General features: G+C 40.5%; 1 protein-coding gene across 1 annotated transcript in view; it reads right to left on the bottom strand.

Moving 5' to 3' along the window:
- Positions 1-17,750, bottom strand: part of LOC124275752 (WD repeat-containing and planar cell polarity effector protein fritz homolog) — a 29,579-nt gene extending 11,829 nt beyond the window's left edge. The window contains 17 exon segments of the mRNA XM_046711409.1: positions 2,912-2,968; positions 3,151-3,201; positions 3,568-3,638; positions 3,842-3,878; positions 4,807-4,906; positions 5,417-5,479; positions 5,747-5,847; positions 6,701-6,778; positions 7,187-7,240; positions 7,242-7,321; positions 7,780-7,900; positions 9,364-9,423; positions 9,616-9,686; positions 10,600-10,650; positions 11,344-11,388; positions 13,774-13,841; positions 17,695-17,750. Of these exon segments, the coding sequence (XP_046567365.1) occupies positions 2,912-2,968; positions 3,151-3,201; positions 3,568-3,638; positions 3,842-3,878; positions 4,807-4,906; positions 5,417-5,479; positions 5,747-5,847; positions 6,701-6,778; positions 7,187-7,240; positions 7,242-7,321; positions 7,780-7,900; positions 9,364-9,423; positions 9,616-9,686; positions 10,600-10,650; positions 11,344-11,388; positions 13,774-13,834 (1,101 nt within the window). The 5' untranslated portion in view covers positions 13,835-13,841; positions 17,695-17,750.

Here is a 17,750-nt window from a genome sequence, read left to right on the forward strand (position 1 = left end):
CTCTCTTGCACTCCCCACAAACACAACTGTACACCCCAGGGTGCCAGGACACTCACATGTACATCTCCTCTTGCACTCCCCACAAACACAACTGTACCCCTCAGGTGCCAGGGACAACACTCACATGTACATCTCCTCTTGCACTCCCCCACAAACACAACTGTACCCCCAGGGTGCCAGGACAACACTCACCTGTGGACATCTCCTCTTGCACTCCCCACACAAACACAACTGTACCCCTGGGGTGCAACTGTACACACCCCAGGGTGCAGGGACAACACTCACATGCATCTCCTCTGCACTCCCCACAAAACACAACTGACATCACTCACCTGTACATCTCTCTTGCACTCCCCACACAACACTCACCTGTACATCTCCCTCTTGCACTCCCCACAAACACAACTGTACTCCCCCTCTAGGGTGCAGGGTGCATCTCCTCTGCACTCCCCCACAAACACAACTGGAGGACAACACTCACATGTACACCCTCTTAACTCCCTGACATTGAACTCCTCTGCCAGGCACTCCTTCACAAACATCTCTCCTGTCCCATTGGAACACAACTTACCCCCCAGGGTGCCAGGACAACACTCACCTGTACATCTCCTCTTGCACTCCTTATTAAACACAACTGTACCCCCAGGGTGCCAGGGGCAACACTCACATGTACATCTCCTCTTTGAACTCCCCACAAACACAACTGTACCCCCCCAGGTGCCAGGACATCACTCACCTGTACATCTCCTCTCCTCTTTGCACCCCCAAACTCAACTGTACCTTCCAGCACTCCAGGACAACACTCACATGTACATCTCACTCTTGCACTCCCCACAAACACAACTGTACACCCAGGGTGCCAGGACATCACTCACCTGTACATCTCCTCTTGCACTCCCCACAAACACAACTGTACACCCAGGGTGCCAGGACATCACTCACCTGTACATCTCCTCTTGCACTCCCCACAAACACAACTGTACACCCAGGGTGCCAGGACATCACTCACCTGTACATCTCCTCTTGCACTCCCCACAAACACAACTGTACCCCCAGGGTGCCAGGACATCACTCACATGTACATCTCCTCTTGCACTCCCCACAAACACAACTGTACCCCCAGGGTGCCAGGACAACACTCACCTGTACATCTCCTCTTGCACTCCCCCAAAACACAACTGTACCCCTGGGTGCCAGGACATCACTCACCTGTACATCTCCTCTTGCACTCCCCACAAACACAACTGTACCCCCAGGGTGCCAGGACATCACTCACCTGTACATCTCCTCTTGCACTCCCCCAAACCACAACTGTACCCCCAGGGTGCCAGGACATCACTCACCAGTACATCTCCTCTTGCACTCCCCACAAACACAACTGTACCCCCAGGGTGCCAGGACAACACTCACCTGTACATCTCCTCTTGCACTCCCCCACAAACACAACTGTACCCCCAGGGTGCCAGGACATCACTCACCTGTACATCTCCTCTTGCACTCCCCACAAACACAACTGTACCCCCAGGGTGCCAGGACATCACTCACCTGTACATCTCCTCTTGCACTCCCCAACAAACACAACTGTACCCCCAGGGTGCCAGGACATCACTCACCTGTACATCTCCTCTTGCACTCCCCACAAACACAACTGTACCCCCAGGGTGCCAGGACAACACTCACATGTACATCTCCTCTTGCACTCCCCACAAACACAACTGTACCCCCAGGGTGCCAGGACATCACTCACCTGTACATCTCCTCTTGCACTCCCCACAAACACAACTGTACCCCCAGGGTGCCAGGACATCACTCACCTGTACATCTCCTCTTGCACTCCCCACAAACACAACTGTACCCCCAGGGTGCCAGGACATCACTCACCTGTACATCTCCTCTTGCACTCCCCACAAACACAACTGTACCCCCAGGGTGCCAGGACATCACTCACCTGTACATCTCCTCTTGCTTGCTCCCAACAAACACAACTGTACCCCCAGGGTGCCAGGACATCACTCACCTGTACATCTCCTCTTGCACTCCCCACAAACACAACTGTACCCCCAGGGTGCCAGGACAACACTCACCTGTACATCTCCTCTTGCACTCCCCACAAACACAACTGTACCCCCAGGGTGCCAGGACAACACTCACCTGTACATCTCCTCTTGCACTCCCCACAAACACAACTGTACCCCCAGGGTGCCAGGGTGCCACATCACTCACCTGTACATCTCCTCTTGCACTCCCCACAAACACAACTGTACCCCCAGGGTGCCAGGACATCACTCACCTGTACATCTCCTCTTGCACTCCCAACAAACACAACTGTACCCCCAGGGTGCCAGGACATCACTCACCTGTACATCTCCTCTTGCACTCCCCACAAACACAACTGTACCCCCAGGGTGCCAGGACATCACTCACCTGTACATCTCCTCTTGCACTCCCCACAAACACAACTGTACCCCCAGGGTGCCAGGACAACACTCACCTGTACATCTCCTCTTGCACTCCCCACAAACACAACTGTACCCCCAGGGTGCCAGGACAACACTCACCTGTACATCTCCTCTTGCACTCCCCACACAAACACAACTGTACCCCCAGGGTGCCAGGACATCACTCACCTGTACATCTCCTCTTGCACTCCCACACAAACACAACTGTACCCCCAGGGTGCCAGGACATCACTCACCTGTACATCTCCTCTTGCACTCCCCACAAACACAACTGTACCCCCAGGGTGCCAGGACATCACTCACCTGTACATCTCCTCTTGCACTCCCCACAAACACAACAGTACCCCCAAGGATGCCAGGACATCACTCACCTGTACATCACCTTTGCACTCCCAACAAACACAACTGTACCCCCAGGGTGCCAGGACATCACTCACCTGTACATCTCCTCTTGCACTCCCCACAAACACAACTGTACCCCCAGGGTGCCAGGACATCACCGACGGCAACTGACAATTAAAAAAGCATTTGAAAATATAGACTCATACCAGCACTGAAACTGATATTCATATTAACTGTCTCACCGTGTAAGAAAAGAGAACAAATTAACCCAGTGAAAGACTAACAAAGTAATTCTTCATTTTATTCTATTGGTAGTATGTGTTTTATCATGTATTATGAAATATCTCACCACTGCTGCCCGTGTAAACTGGGTGAGTTTCCTGTGCTCATCATACATCACCTGCAATAAACCAAGAAATGCACAGGTAAATATTTGTTTGTTTGTTTGTATACCACTGCTCTGCTTTATTCAAGTTTCACGAGTGAAGCTTGTAAATAACTGAGTCTGGACCAGACATGGTAAAATAAAGTCACAATGTTTTACAAGCCTGCTCCATGCTGTCATCCAGTACAGCAAGAGTTTCAGGGAACCAATTGTAACCCGGAATTCCCATAGGTCACATTTTAATGAAGAATATTCAAATTGGCAGATATCGTATAACACTCACATCTTCTGAGTGTTCACAACAAACTTATACCTTTGATTTAACTTTAAACAGATCATGAAATTAAAGCATAAAAACTCAAATTGAAACTGAAACCTTACCAAAGAGGCGTCACTACATCCCAAAAGAAGTTTATCCTCCGATGGATTCCGGCACTGACAGAGGACACTAGCTGAAATACAACTTGGTTCGTCACTTCACTTCATCCAAGAGCACAAACACAACATGTCACCTATGTTACATGTACAATGATGAAAAAGTTCCATTTCAAAACCATTTCCAGTTACATTAAAGAATTTAGACTGATATCACTATCCAGTACCATATTGTAAAAGTGCAATTGTTTTTATGGAATGAATTAGTTTGATACAATACCTTTAAGAGGAATGTTGGTGACTGACACTCTCTGTATCTGAAAAAAAGAAGAAGAAAGATTGGAACGGAGTGGAGTGGAGTGGAGAGGAGTGAGTGGTGTGAGTGAGTGAGTGAGTGGGCATTGTTTAACGTCTCTTTTAGCAATATTCCATCAATTTCAGGGAAGGTGACACCAGAAATGGGCTTCACACATTGTACCCATGTGGGGAATCGAACCTGGGCCTTCAGCATGATGAGCAAACACTTTAACCACTAAGCTACCCCACCAACCCTTAGTCAGAAAGAGTGTTTGAGTTAGGTTAACACCACATTGAACAGTATTTGAGTGGTGTCACTGTTGACGTGGGACGAAAGCCTAAAGTGAAGCAGATATGATGCAAACACACCTAGAAACATGTTCCTGGCATGTTCAAGGGACTTAACTCTTAACTGAACCACCACTGTGGTTGTTGCTGGAGACCAAAGTAATGCTTTGAGCCACATGCTTGGGGTGTTTTGTCAACAGCCAATCAGTTGCAAGTGGACAATGAAGTACCGGCTACAATCACTGGCTGCCATCGCTTCATTCTCAAAAATGGTGACTGACAGAAGTTTGAGTGATGCAGCAGAACGATCCTAGACTGGATCTACTGGGATCTGGACAAAGGCACTTAACATCCGAGCATCCTCAGTCTGCATAACTTCTTCAAAATACTGTACTGGTAATCTTCAACAGTCAATAACTTAATTGGCTCATTATCTAGCCTCTTCTATTACATTCTTCATCTGGGCGAGGCAACCAAGTGGTTGTTGCACAACGATTTTGGAACATGGTGTAACCACTTCGAGGTGTTGCGGGCCCCGGATGAGAGAATTACTTGCTTATAGTAAGGGATTTGTGGCTTGCCATGTAGTTTGCCAGGATTTCAATGTACATTTCTGTTGACACATGCATACGTGTTTAGAGTAAAGACTACAGAACCTACCTTCCCTCGAACTACTTCATAAATGCATGCCTGTGCCACTGTGTCACCCTTGGAAGACAGAGCTTGTTCCACAGTGTAGATCTTGTGAGGCTGGATAGCACTGATACAGAAGCAGAACTTCATCTCACATCTCAACATATACTTGTCTCACATGCATAATCTCATAAATAACCACTGCCAACCTACAGTACTTCAAGGTAACAGTATTCACATAACTACAACAATGTCCATGTATTTATAATACACAGTGAATGTACAGATTGTGCCGCAAAATGGTTCAAAGTTCTCAGTTTTGACCTAGCTATGAATATGTTTGAATTTCCATAATCTGGTGACCATATAAGGTCCAGATGAAGGTGATCTGATTCATTCCCTCTGTGCAATATTTACACAAAAGAGATATCTGAATTGAATTTAAATACTTTGCAAGAAATTTGGCTGGGTTGCAATCTGATACCCTTCTGGGATCAAAACTACATTATAGTGTGATAGCTGAACCTACTATAACCTTTGTTTAAATTATTAGTTGTTACTTTCCACAGCAGCACAGTATAAGTTTGCCTTATGACACTGTCTATACATCATCAACTCAGTCTACATCCTGACTCACCTAAATGCAGCATGTACAGGGTCACATTCTGTCTTGGTGTATGTCAACACATCTGGATTGGGGCTGCAACACGATGAACAAAACAATGATCGTATGAACTGTGTTTGCTTGCTTTCACAAAGATTATGCTTTAGATTACTCAACACATCTTATTGTTTCACATAGCATGAAAATGCACAGAGAATCCATCTTTTCATTAACTTGTTGAGAAAAGGACATAGTTTCTAAGGAAGTCTTCAATGTACTGTGCTTGACGTAACCACACTTCATGATGCTACTCAAACATGACTTCTAGTGCAAAGAATCTGGATATTTGTAAAGTGTGCTTACCCATTGACGGACATTACCATAAGGTTTGCCCGCTCTCTATCCCCAGACATAGGAGTCCAAGGCCATGCCTCATCACTCGACTTGTACCACCACACCAACAGCTGAAATACAAGACATCTTGGAATAGAAGCCCCATGTCAGCATTAAAACTACCTGACAGCAAAAGGATGACAATATAAGAATTAGAGGCAAGCTGTTATTTTGAGACAACCGTTAGTTTCATACGTTGAACTCACTCACTCTCACTCTATGACTCACACATGCACTCACTCACTGACTCACTCACTGATTCACTCACTCACTCTATGGCTCACTCGCTGACACATGCACGCACTCACTCACTGTCTCACTCATTGCTTCACTCACTCACTCTATGGCTCACTCCCACTGACTCACTGGCTCTATGGCTCACTGCACTGACTCACTCACTGACTCACTCACTCCACTGACTCACTCTATGGCTCACTGACTCACTGCCTCACTCATTCCTTCACTCACTGACTCTATGGCTCACTCGCTGACTCATGCATGCACTCACTCACTCACTGTCTCACTCATTGCTTCACTCACTCACTGACTCACTCTATGGCTCACTCGCTGACTCACGCACACACTCACTCACTGCCTCACTCATTGCTTCACTCAATCACTGACTCACTCACTCTATGGCTCACTCACTCACTCTACGGCTCACTCACTCACTCCATGGCTCAGTCACTGACTCACTGACTCACTCTATGGCTCGCTCACTCACTCACTCACTCACTGACACACTCTATGACTCGCTCACTGACTCACGCATGCACGCATTCACTGACTCAGATGATCACTCACTTGTGAAATAATGTTAAAAGATTTAGGTCGTACAGAACTAATTCATGTGTGTAATTTCATGTAACTTTATATATGATGAAAACACAATTAAAGGAAAAGGTTAATAAATTCAGTCTCTACCAAATCATTGTGGATATTGCTAGAGAAGCGTCTCTCCAGTCTTCTTCCCTTGGGGCCAGGCAGGTCCAGCTGGATGGACTGAAATGTCAAATTGTTAAACAATCAAATTTGTACTACCTTATCAAAGTTTCTTTTTAATAGCAGGGAAAATATACAAAAAAAGTGGAGAAAGTTTGAGAAAAGAATTCATGATTTTTCAGTCTAAACTGGATTTGTAGACAATCTGTATCAATCATATGTTGAATTATTTCAGGCATGGAACATGATGATGTATACAGATAAAATCAAACGTATTAAGACAAATATGTAGGATTGGTGATTATAAAGGATTTATTTCAAAATTGCAGTAGTACTTCAACATACCATTATTGTATTACTATTTGGCAATACATTATTGAAGAGTTTCACCATACTAACTGTTCCATCCCTAAGATGTGACCCTGAGAACAATATACTTGACCCCATGTTACAGAAACTGTAGCACACCTTAGGTTCCCAGGTAGACAACTTGTCAATTCGTTTGGCAGCCTCAGTGAGGGGGAGGCCTCTTGGTGAAGTGGGCATAGTCCAGCTTACAGCAGTCATAGTGACACGCAACCAGGAACTGGTCAGTTAGATACACTGGAGATAAGTGAGAATACACTGTAGCACATGAACGACAAGTGGATACAAAAGGTTCAAGACATACAATTACACACAATATTTAACACTCTTCAATGTCAAGAAGTATAATATGTGAGTGAGTGAGTGAGTGAGTGAGTGAGTGATGTAACCTATTATCATTTGAGCGTGACATGATCAAGGGACACAACTCTGGACGGAAAGTTTGTAACTTGTTTTACCATTCTCATCAGTAATGTTTACTTTCCAGCCTCCAGTTGTAATTCAGTGGAAAGGGAAATCACAACTGTCACATGTTACTATCATATGCAAGTCTTTTTTCCCCAAATGTTCAGAAAAGGAAGTAATTAGATAGACATAAATGTTTCCATAATAAGACAAATATGAGTTAGAAGTCAGAAGAACAAATTCGGTATTATTCTCAACACAAGTTAGAATCACCAACAAACATCACCCACCATCAGATATAGTATCTGAGTTAAACTTGGCAACCATGGATTTATCGATGATGATTTTCTCCACATCCCCCGAGTGACCGGTCAGGACAAATGTCAGGACACAGCAGTTGCTCAACACCAACTGTGGACAAACAAACAATACTAACATGGCGGTGTTGCTGGGTTAAACAAACACTGAGTAATCTTGGACTCTATTACAGTGTTGCATTGGATAGTCCAAGAATGGGTGAGGTGAGGTGAGGTGAAATTGGGTTTAACGTCGTGCTTGAGAATATTTCGCTCATATGACGACGTGCATGCGTGTGTATGTGTATGTGAGGCTGCTTGTACTAGCCCAGACTGAAGCTGGTTTTATAGTGCTAGCCCACTGAGATACCATGCCGCAGCGAAGCATGAATACCCCACTCAGACACATTATACTGACTCTGAGCCGACCAGTCCTTGTTGTACCCATTAATGTCGAGCACCAGGCAGGGGCCAACAAGTACCATATTTTAACGTCTTTTGGTATGACGGTGGGGATTGAACCAGCGACCTTCCGCTCTCTGGGCGGAGGCTCTAACCACTACACCACGGAGGCAGTCTTCCAAGAATGGGAGGGGGTGGAGTTGAAAATGTTTTAAAGTGTTTGATTGAAATGCTTGTGTTTATTGACAGTATGGTTGCTGGGAACACATCACTACTACTTTTAAAGAATTGTGGATTCAATTATGATGCTACTTTGTTTACCGGTAAATGCTTACCTAACTGACACTCCTAATGATCACGTTATTACCATGACTGAACAGTGTTTTAAAAAATATTTCAAGTTTATGGTCAGCAAGTGTGTAAGTACTACAGCCAAATCCCATGGAGATAGGAAAACCAGCAATGTATCTCCTACTTCTTTCCACCAATATCGGTTCCACATCCTTGATGAGCAGAGATGTAGGGAGTGTATATTTACTTCCTCATTACCTGTGTCAAGGTGTCTATGGCACAAATGTATAATTGAACAAACTCACAGGTACATCTTAGATCATATTGCTTGGCTGCCATCCAGGCTATAATGAGTTAATTGATAATGGTATTGAGAAGAATTACATAACTATGGTACCTAACTGTAAGATCAGTATTTGTGTCAAATCACATGGCACCAAAGTATCACCCACAAGGTTTGATTCTATTTTGTTCCAAGCGTGATCATGATGATTCATATATCATCCACAACCATTCTACAAGCACAGTGAAGCTTTCAGATGTACTCACACTGAAGAAATCTGTATATGCATTTATCATAGGATGTAGCTGCATATCAATTCATAAATTTTACTACTTTATCATTGATGTGCTCATTTACATAGACTAAATATCATGAATGTAGATACAGGTGTGACCATGCATAATTTAATTAAGGATCATAATTTTAGGGGCAATTCTTGATGATCACCAAGTCCCATGCAAATAATGCCTGACATCAATGTAACCTGAGTGCACTAACCCAGATACAAAAAGCATTTTCTCAAGAGAATACCTAAGCAATTTGAGACCACAATATGATAACCATAATATATTAACATAAAACATACACAGATAATGTCTTACCTGTAACACCCTTCTGTTCTTCCATCTGACTTGAACACATTTAAACTGACTCAGAATGTCCTACAAAACAATAAGCAAGTGCAAGGTAAAACTTGAAGAGAAACAAAGCTTTGTTGTTTTTGTGAAAAAAGTAATTGTTGGCTCAGATGCAATCATCTTCAGAAAATGTAATTCCTATAAACTTCTGATGTTGCCTAACAGTGCAATTGTTCATCAATGTTCAAAAAGCACAAGAAACATGTAACCAATTACCTCGACCTCCTTTAAATTGTCCCTGATTTTTTCTGGCCGCTTGTTTCGAGGAGACCAAACCATGTCCCTTGCTGAAATGGCAACAAAGAATCACAGTCATTCACTAGTCTAAAGAGACCCACAGGCAAAGGAATGTGACAGTTGCAGTCTAAGTAAACTCAGACTCAGTATTATTCGTTACACTGTTATACTGAGCCTAACAAAACCTTGTGGAAGGTCACGTCAGGTAACCTTTGAGCGACCTATGACTGTCCAATCAAACGCCAGACGGCAGAACGGATTTAACCAATCAGACAACGGCTACTATTTAGGGTTTGGCGGGACTTACAAAATGGATTTTCTCTTCCCCCGGTCGCCAACACTGATCTGATAACAAATGAAACCCGCATAAAACACAGACCTGCAGAATATACACTTTTGGGTTTCTGTTGACATGGCTATCATTAGCTACTATTTCCGCAAGCTGACATCCTTGAATACTTACAAAATGCTATTCTCAGCGACTGTTTACTCACTCTTGTGGCGTGCTCCATGTGCATCACTCGGAAGCGATCGTACGGAAAATAGCATTCGGAATCGTTCGGGTACAAATCTTTTTCGAGGTAAAAGTTCAAAAGGTATGTGCGAATGTCAACTTTCGCGATTTGGTAAGCTGTGTTCTGATTGGTCCATTGAAAACGTCAGCTGACACGACCTTCCACAAGCTTTTGTTAGACTCAGTATAGCAGTGTAACGAATAATACTGAGCCTTTACTTAGACTTGTGACAGTTGTCTCAGCATGATAACCCACTCATATGCATCCCCTCCAATGCCAGCTTTAATCAACATCCCATGATATTTGGACTATAAATTAGATCAAAGTAAATACGAAAATATTATGAGCTAGCAGCATGAGGTTCTTACTCCCACATGATAAGTAACACAATCATTAACTTGTTATCACTCATCATTTAGTGTCTCATCACGGTTGCATCAGTAATTACCTTCAGTAAATTGTAGTTTCTCTTCGTAGTATGGCTGCTCCAGCAAGTTGACTGAATCACAAGAAACATAATATTTTTTTTTATATTTCTCGTGATCTAGTGTAATAAAATTTACAAGTCGCCACTTGTACATTATGATATAGCTCAGTTCTCGAACACAATCAAAGCTGAAAAGTTTTGTTTCATTTCTATACAGTAAACTATGGTTCAAACGAGGTCAAAGGGACCACTAATTGTTGTCTGTTTTACTACTATTTATAACTCACATTTCAACTTAATTACAAAGTATACGGCTGGGGCAAAAAAACCACCAGTTCTTTTTTATCTGTCAGTTCATTGTAAGCATGTTTGCTATACATTTAGTTTAGTGTTGTTGTCAAAATCTTGTCTGTATTTGAATGATATGATCAGAAACTTGGCACTTCATACTAGAAGGTCATTTATGTGATAAAAAAGGTCAAACAAACCTATTTTGTTACATAATTTGGGCCAGGAGCTCCTGTATCTGATCACTGGATTGTCTGGTTAATTGTTTACAGACCACTGCCATATAGGTGGAATATTGCTGAGTGTGGCGTTAAATAACAAACAAACATTTATAACTTGACTAACCTTTCAGAGACAGAGAAACTATACATGCTTACACATGTCATGCTTGTCATGGTTTGTTAACATATTCAAACTAGCCGAAACTACAAGAAGACATTGTGATGATGAATACTGCTATAGACGGAAGACAGTTACCTTGTTCTCCTTTATCATGATAGACATGGCATCCAATAGCTCCATCTGCAAACAAAGGAAATGTCAATCAATCCCTTGTCACATTCAATGAAATTTCATACTATCATGTCTACGTTTTTGGGTTGAAGATATATTATATTGATAAAACAAACATATCTTATACACTGTTATGTTTGCTAATTCATTAGGCGTTATCTAATCAATTTAATTAGATAAAAATAACATCAGACAATTACAGATTTGTTTTAAAGATGGAGTGAAACATAATTAATCAGAACACTCCCAGTGAGTAAAACAATTTCTCCTCTACCATTGATCAGTAAATCAGGAGTACATAGGGGATGGGGTTATTTAGTATTTATCGGTATAATCCTTTTCTAGACTTGTTCAGAAACTACTATTCACCTTCAAATGTGCAGCAAATGTAATGCAAATTGCCAAGCCAAGTCAGTATACCTAGGAATTTATGATGCTTTTTAACTAATGGTATGTACAGATGTGACTTGTGTGACACTGGCATCAAGAACAATTGCAGAAGTAGAGGTTTTTGTCCTTTGCTTTACCTTACTGCTTTGAATACAAAATATTCGCTGATAGTCAGAAAACTTTTAAAATATTTTCCCCAAGGGTTCTGTTAGAGTAAACTGCAGTTATATTGCTTTGTAGATATTGTATATGTACGCATCAGTAACTTTCTCATTTATTGTTTTTAGCGGTATGTAAAAGACAGAAACAATTATCTCCCTTTTATCTTTAACAGAAGTACCTGTACATGTGTTTCCCATGCTCAGTTTGAATGTAACTGTCGACCTGTGTGGAAGGTTTATTAAATTTTTAACCCCAACTTGGATGCCTCTGTTGTTCATGAATGAGAAGCAAGATGTCAACAGGTTACGGGCCCAGACAACATTTGATGTTCGACGGAGATGAAGCGAAATACGAATTATGGGAGGTGAAATTCCTCGGACACATGTGGTTACAAAAATTGTACGACGTCATGTTACCGGCCGAAGAGTCGTCAGAAAGCCCCTCTGCCAGCAAGAATGCTGTTGCTTTTGCGGAATTAGTACAGTGATTAGATGACAGAAGCCTAGGCCTTGTAATGAGGGACGCGAAGGACGATGGGAGAAAAGCTTTGAAGATTCTACGGGAACACTATTTGGGAAGCGAAAAAAACACGTGTGATTTCACTGTACACAGAACTTACCTCATTGAAGATGGGAACTGAGTGCACAACTTACTATGTAATCAAGGCGGAGACTGCAGCGAATTCTTCAAAAATGGCAGGGGAGACAATTAGCGATAGCCTCTTGATAGCAATGGTACTTAAAGGCTTACCTTCTTCCTATAAAACCTTTGCTACAGTGGTAACACAAAAATGACTTTTTCTGAGTTTAAAACGGCTCTGGGGAGTTATGAAGAGACTGACAAAGTACAATATACACGTAAGGGTGAAGACAGTATTATGACCTTCAAGTGTTATAGATGTGGAAAGCCAGGACATAGAGCATCAGAGTGCAGAAATAAGAATCAGCAACAGACACAAGGAGCAAGGAAGTATTATTCAAGTGGAAACAAGAAATAAGACAGATGGTGTGACATATGCAAAAGTTCAACACATGATACCGGAAGAGGGGTAATGCAAAAAGTGTGAGTAACGAGAAAGAGCATTCTGAGCCAGAACATTCATATTTCGAGCTGAAACTGGTGATTTTGTTAACAATCTTCTTGTGGACCGTGGATCTACAACACATATGATAACTGACAAAGACAAGTTTGTTAATTTTGATGAGACTTTCCGCACATCTGAACATTACATCGAGTTTGCTGATGGAAGTAGAACTAACGGGATTGTTCAAGCTAAAGGTGAAGCATGTGTTTATTTGTGTGATGTCGACGGTAAGCAACACAAAGTGATACTGGAGGATGTGTTATATGTTCTATCGTTCAACCAAGACATTTTGTCTGTGCAGACAGCTACAAACAAGGGAGCAACCGTCAACTTTAATCCCGACAGTGCATGTTTGAAGGCTCCAGATGGTACTCCCTTCAACATACTAAAACATGGTAAACTTTATTACTTCAACAACACTGTTTCATCTAAACCCGTTACCCATTCAGCCCAAGACTGGCATAAGATTCTATTCTTGGACATTGTAGCATGAAAGATGTCAACAGGTTCCATGTAGTTGATAAATGCCCAATACTTATAGACATCAACAGTAAATATCTGAAAGGAAGGCTTTCCAAAGTAGTAGGGCCTGACTGACAAGGTTTCATTGCAATTCTACTTGGAAACTGAAACAATACTGACCATGATGGCATTTACATGACGAGCAGAACAAATCCTGATCATGCTGATAAATATGAAAAACATAGTGAATGATGGATTCCATTGCCATTATTATTATTACTTAAAAAACAACTTACCTGGTATCGAGTAATGGTTTTTCAAAGACCAGAGAAACAGTTCACTCAAACAAGTCACCATTGAAACTCTGAAATAATATGTGTGTGTCACAAACAGATCACAAAAAGGTATAAGAAGTGTATAATTAGTGAATAAGAAGGGCAATCAGATCCTTCTGCTGTCATTGGCACAATATCATGATTACATAATGGACAACAGCCAGGCAATGTTGCTTAAAGGGCCACTGATCCAGAGCGATTATTGTTTCCAGTCAGCAGTCTAATTACGAAACCTCCCATGCCCCGCCCATACAGAAGTGCATATGCTAAGTTCAGATGCGGCACTGCACCAATTAATATTGAGCTGGGTAGATATAACAATATTCCACTTAACGACAGAAAATGTTTTTATTGTAAACACTGTGTTGAAGACGAAGTTCATGTTTTAATTAATTGTCCGGTTTATAGTTATGAACGTTTTAGTCTTTTAAATACTTGTGATAGCCTATGTCAGAATTTTAGTAATCTTACTGATATACAAAAAACTGCTTTTATCCTGTCCAATAGCAATATCTGTTTTATAGCTGCCAAAACCTGCCATGTTATTTTAAAAAGGAGAAAATCCGTATTATATAACTTTTAATTATTGTTATTCATAATACATGTACATGCAATTTTCAAAGAATTTTAGTCTCTCATAATTCCGTATGGAATGGCCCTATGTAAATATATGTTTAATTAGTTTGTATATATGTATAACAGGGGTGAGACTTTAATAAATAATCTGTCTGTCTGCAAACTGGTCAGCCTCTGCTCCCTCGACCGTGACAGACACGGGGACTGGGCTACTGTCCACCCTGGCAGAATTTCTTCAACCTAATCAGTGGGACATTAGGAAGGGTGGATGCCAATCAGATGCCAATATTTGAAAATATCCCCGGTAGTTCTTGTCTGATTGTAATAAAGTATCCCAGCAGTGTAGGCTTTTTCAGATTTTCATATGTTTGGATGGTATAGTGACTGATCCAATTTCTGTGCTTTTGCCTCAATATTTAATCAGGTAAAAATATGATGTCAATTACGTATGCTATGATATCAAAAACACACATTTGATATATTTGAATCACAAATATGATAATAAACTAATTAAGATTATATTTATTTGTTATGGCAGTCAACAGAATCTTTTTTTTTTTGCCGTGAAGTGTAATGAGACAGACTCAGGTCATGTGTGTGAAATATGATACACGTTGGCAATCTATAAAATGTCTAGATATTACAATCATGTTATAAATTCACTAAGTATAAGCAGATCGTGTGCATTTTATTAAGTTTCAAAATGCATACAAATATGATAATAAACTAATTAAGATTATAAGACAAAATATAAAGACGTACATTGACTTCGTTATTTCAGTTCTAACATTTTTTACCACTGGCAGATGGTTAAACTTAAAATGTTTTCATTTGTTATCAAAATAATGCCATTTAATACAACATTCAGATTGACTAGTAGTGAACCCAAGCTCACTACTCTCCCCAAGACTCCCCATGTACTTAGTTAGCCTTACTTTCAAAACAATGCTATTGTATCAGGCTTCTTACCAAATTCATGGTCAAACTATTTCTTAATTCAAATTCTACATCCATTTACGTTAACATTTTTACAAAGTCAACATTACTATGTGTGACAGGATGAAATGTTTGTATATATTTAGTGTTTTTATTCTTTAGTTTTAACTGAATTAAATATTCAGTTTAGTGTATTTTAAACATTATATACTTCACTCTTCAGCTTCTCTTAACCGCTATCTCAGCTTACTGCATGAGTTTTCTGCCTCAGTCACAGTCACCTAGAGCACTGCCACACAACAGCCTGCCCAAGCGCACCACTTACTGTCCCTTTGTCATAAACCTTGTTAGCTTACTGTCCCCTGTTTTAAGGTTTGAAGTTTATTATCTGTTCAGAACGTTTCAACTGTCAACTGGTCACAAGGCATTTGTGGATTTTGAATCTCACACGTTTTGAATTATTTGGACATTTATAGGAGCTCTTGAGATCATTTCTGAAGGTTAGTCTATTTCCATACTTTTTGTAGTTTGTACATACTCATTGGATGCATATTGTGTTTATGCTTTGATAATTTGGCTGCTTTGTCATATTGTAAATATTGAGTAGTTTGTGATAACTAGTTGTGTTGCAGAATGTAATGCATTATAAGTCTAATTATTTACAAACGGTAAATAATTCAATAATTCAGTAAGCTATTTATCAGTGTTAAACTTAATCTTTAAGTACTATACAGCTGTCGTATGAATGTGTAAATGTATGAATGTGTAAATGTATGTATGTATAATGTGTAAATGTATGAATGCATAATGTGTAAATGTATGAATGCATAATGTGTGAATGTAAGAATGAAGCAGGGTTTTACCATTATAGATATTTTAAATGATTCTCATTAATCAACAATAACTGACTGACTGACTGACTGAGTTTAGTTTTACGCCGTTTTTTAGCAATATTCCAGCAATATCACGGCGGGGGACACCAGAAATGGGCTTAACACATTGTGCCCATGTGGGGAATGGAACCCGGGTCTTCGGCGTGACGAGCCAACGCTTTAACCACTAGGCTACCCCACCGCCCCCTCAACAATAACTAAACGTATTTGTTGTATTGTTATTGCTGTCATTTGATTAGTCTGCACAGTGTGTATATATGTTTCATTTATTCGTGTGCAGATGTAGGTGTATTGCTCGTGAAGGAGTCGGTGTGTACTGATTGTACCCAGGTCCACACACTTGGTGGGTTTATTATATTTTATATATGCATTGTGTAATGTCATAATGATAAGAAATGCTTGTTTCCCTATATGATATGATATGTATATGCCTATCTATGTATGAATTAAAGTATAAATGGAATGTGTCATCAATGAAATATGGAGGCAATGTATATGGAATAGATTAGCAATAATGATATTTTTTAAATGGTTATATTTAAAGATATTAATGATTGATATTATCTATCAACATATATTTATGTTTTGTCTAAAGAATGTTTTAATTGTTTCAGGGTTTTTTACATGAACTATCAGAAATAAAGGGCCATAATGCGAACACCACCGTGTCTGTTCTAATGATGAAAATTGTACATCAAAATCAGCATTTTTATCAAAGTGAATATTTTTTTATAAGAAACCAAATTATTCATCAAAGTCTACATACTTTTACAACAAAATCAACATAAGATTATCGAGTAAAAAGATTTCATCTTTGTTGATCAGTCTATATTTATACTATCAATTACTCATGAGGGTGGCGCAGCAGAGGTAACAAACCAGTCATGAATTCTGGGATATCATCCAGGTACTCACTGGAGAAAAACAATAACAAAAGCAACAACCAGTCCACGGAAATTGCTCTGGATCAGTGGCCCTGTAACAGGTATAATACCATTTGACCACTGATTTTGAGGGGACAGTATGGCATCAAAGTAAATGTTATACTAAGGGATAAAATTGATAGTCATCAAGATGTTCAAAACATTAAATAAGTATATCATATTTTAAATTCTACAACTTGTGATGCCTTTTACATTACATATAATATTTCAGTTTACTATTGGTTTGCACTAAACACTAATATTTAACTGTCTCTGGAGAACCCATGTATTTAACTTCAGTTGATCCTATTACTTGGACCTACAGAGAAATAGATCAGATTAAGAAGACCATCTGCTTGTTGTGGATGAGTGCTCTTTCACATGTTCGAAACTTTCCTTCAGAACTGACAGAAGTTTCAGAACAGTTTATCGACAGGTTTACTTGGGAAAATCAAATGCGCATAGGCCACGGGTAGCACCCCCTTCCCCTGATTGTAAGACAGGTGAAACGTACAGGGGAATCGGAAAATCTAAGAAAGTGATTCCTCCTTTACCGAAAACTAATCACGAAAACTTCTGACAGAATCTTGTCTGCTCCAAATCGGAAGTA

This window comes from Haliotis rubra, unplaced genomic scaffold (genome assembly GCF_003918875.1).
Source record: "Haliotis rubra isolate DU_JTF1 unplaced genomic scaffold, ASM391887v1 Scf202, whole genome shotgun sequence".
Classification (NCBI taxonomy): domain Eukaryota; kingdom Metazoa; phylum Mollusca; class Gastropoda; order Lepetellida; family Haliotidae; genus Haliotis; species Haliotis rubra.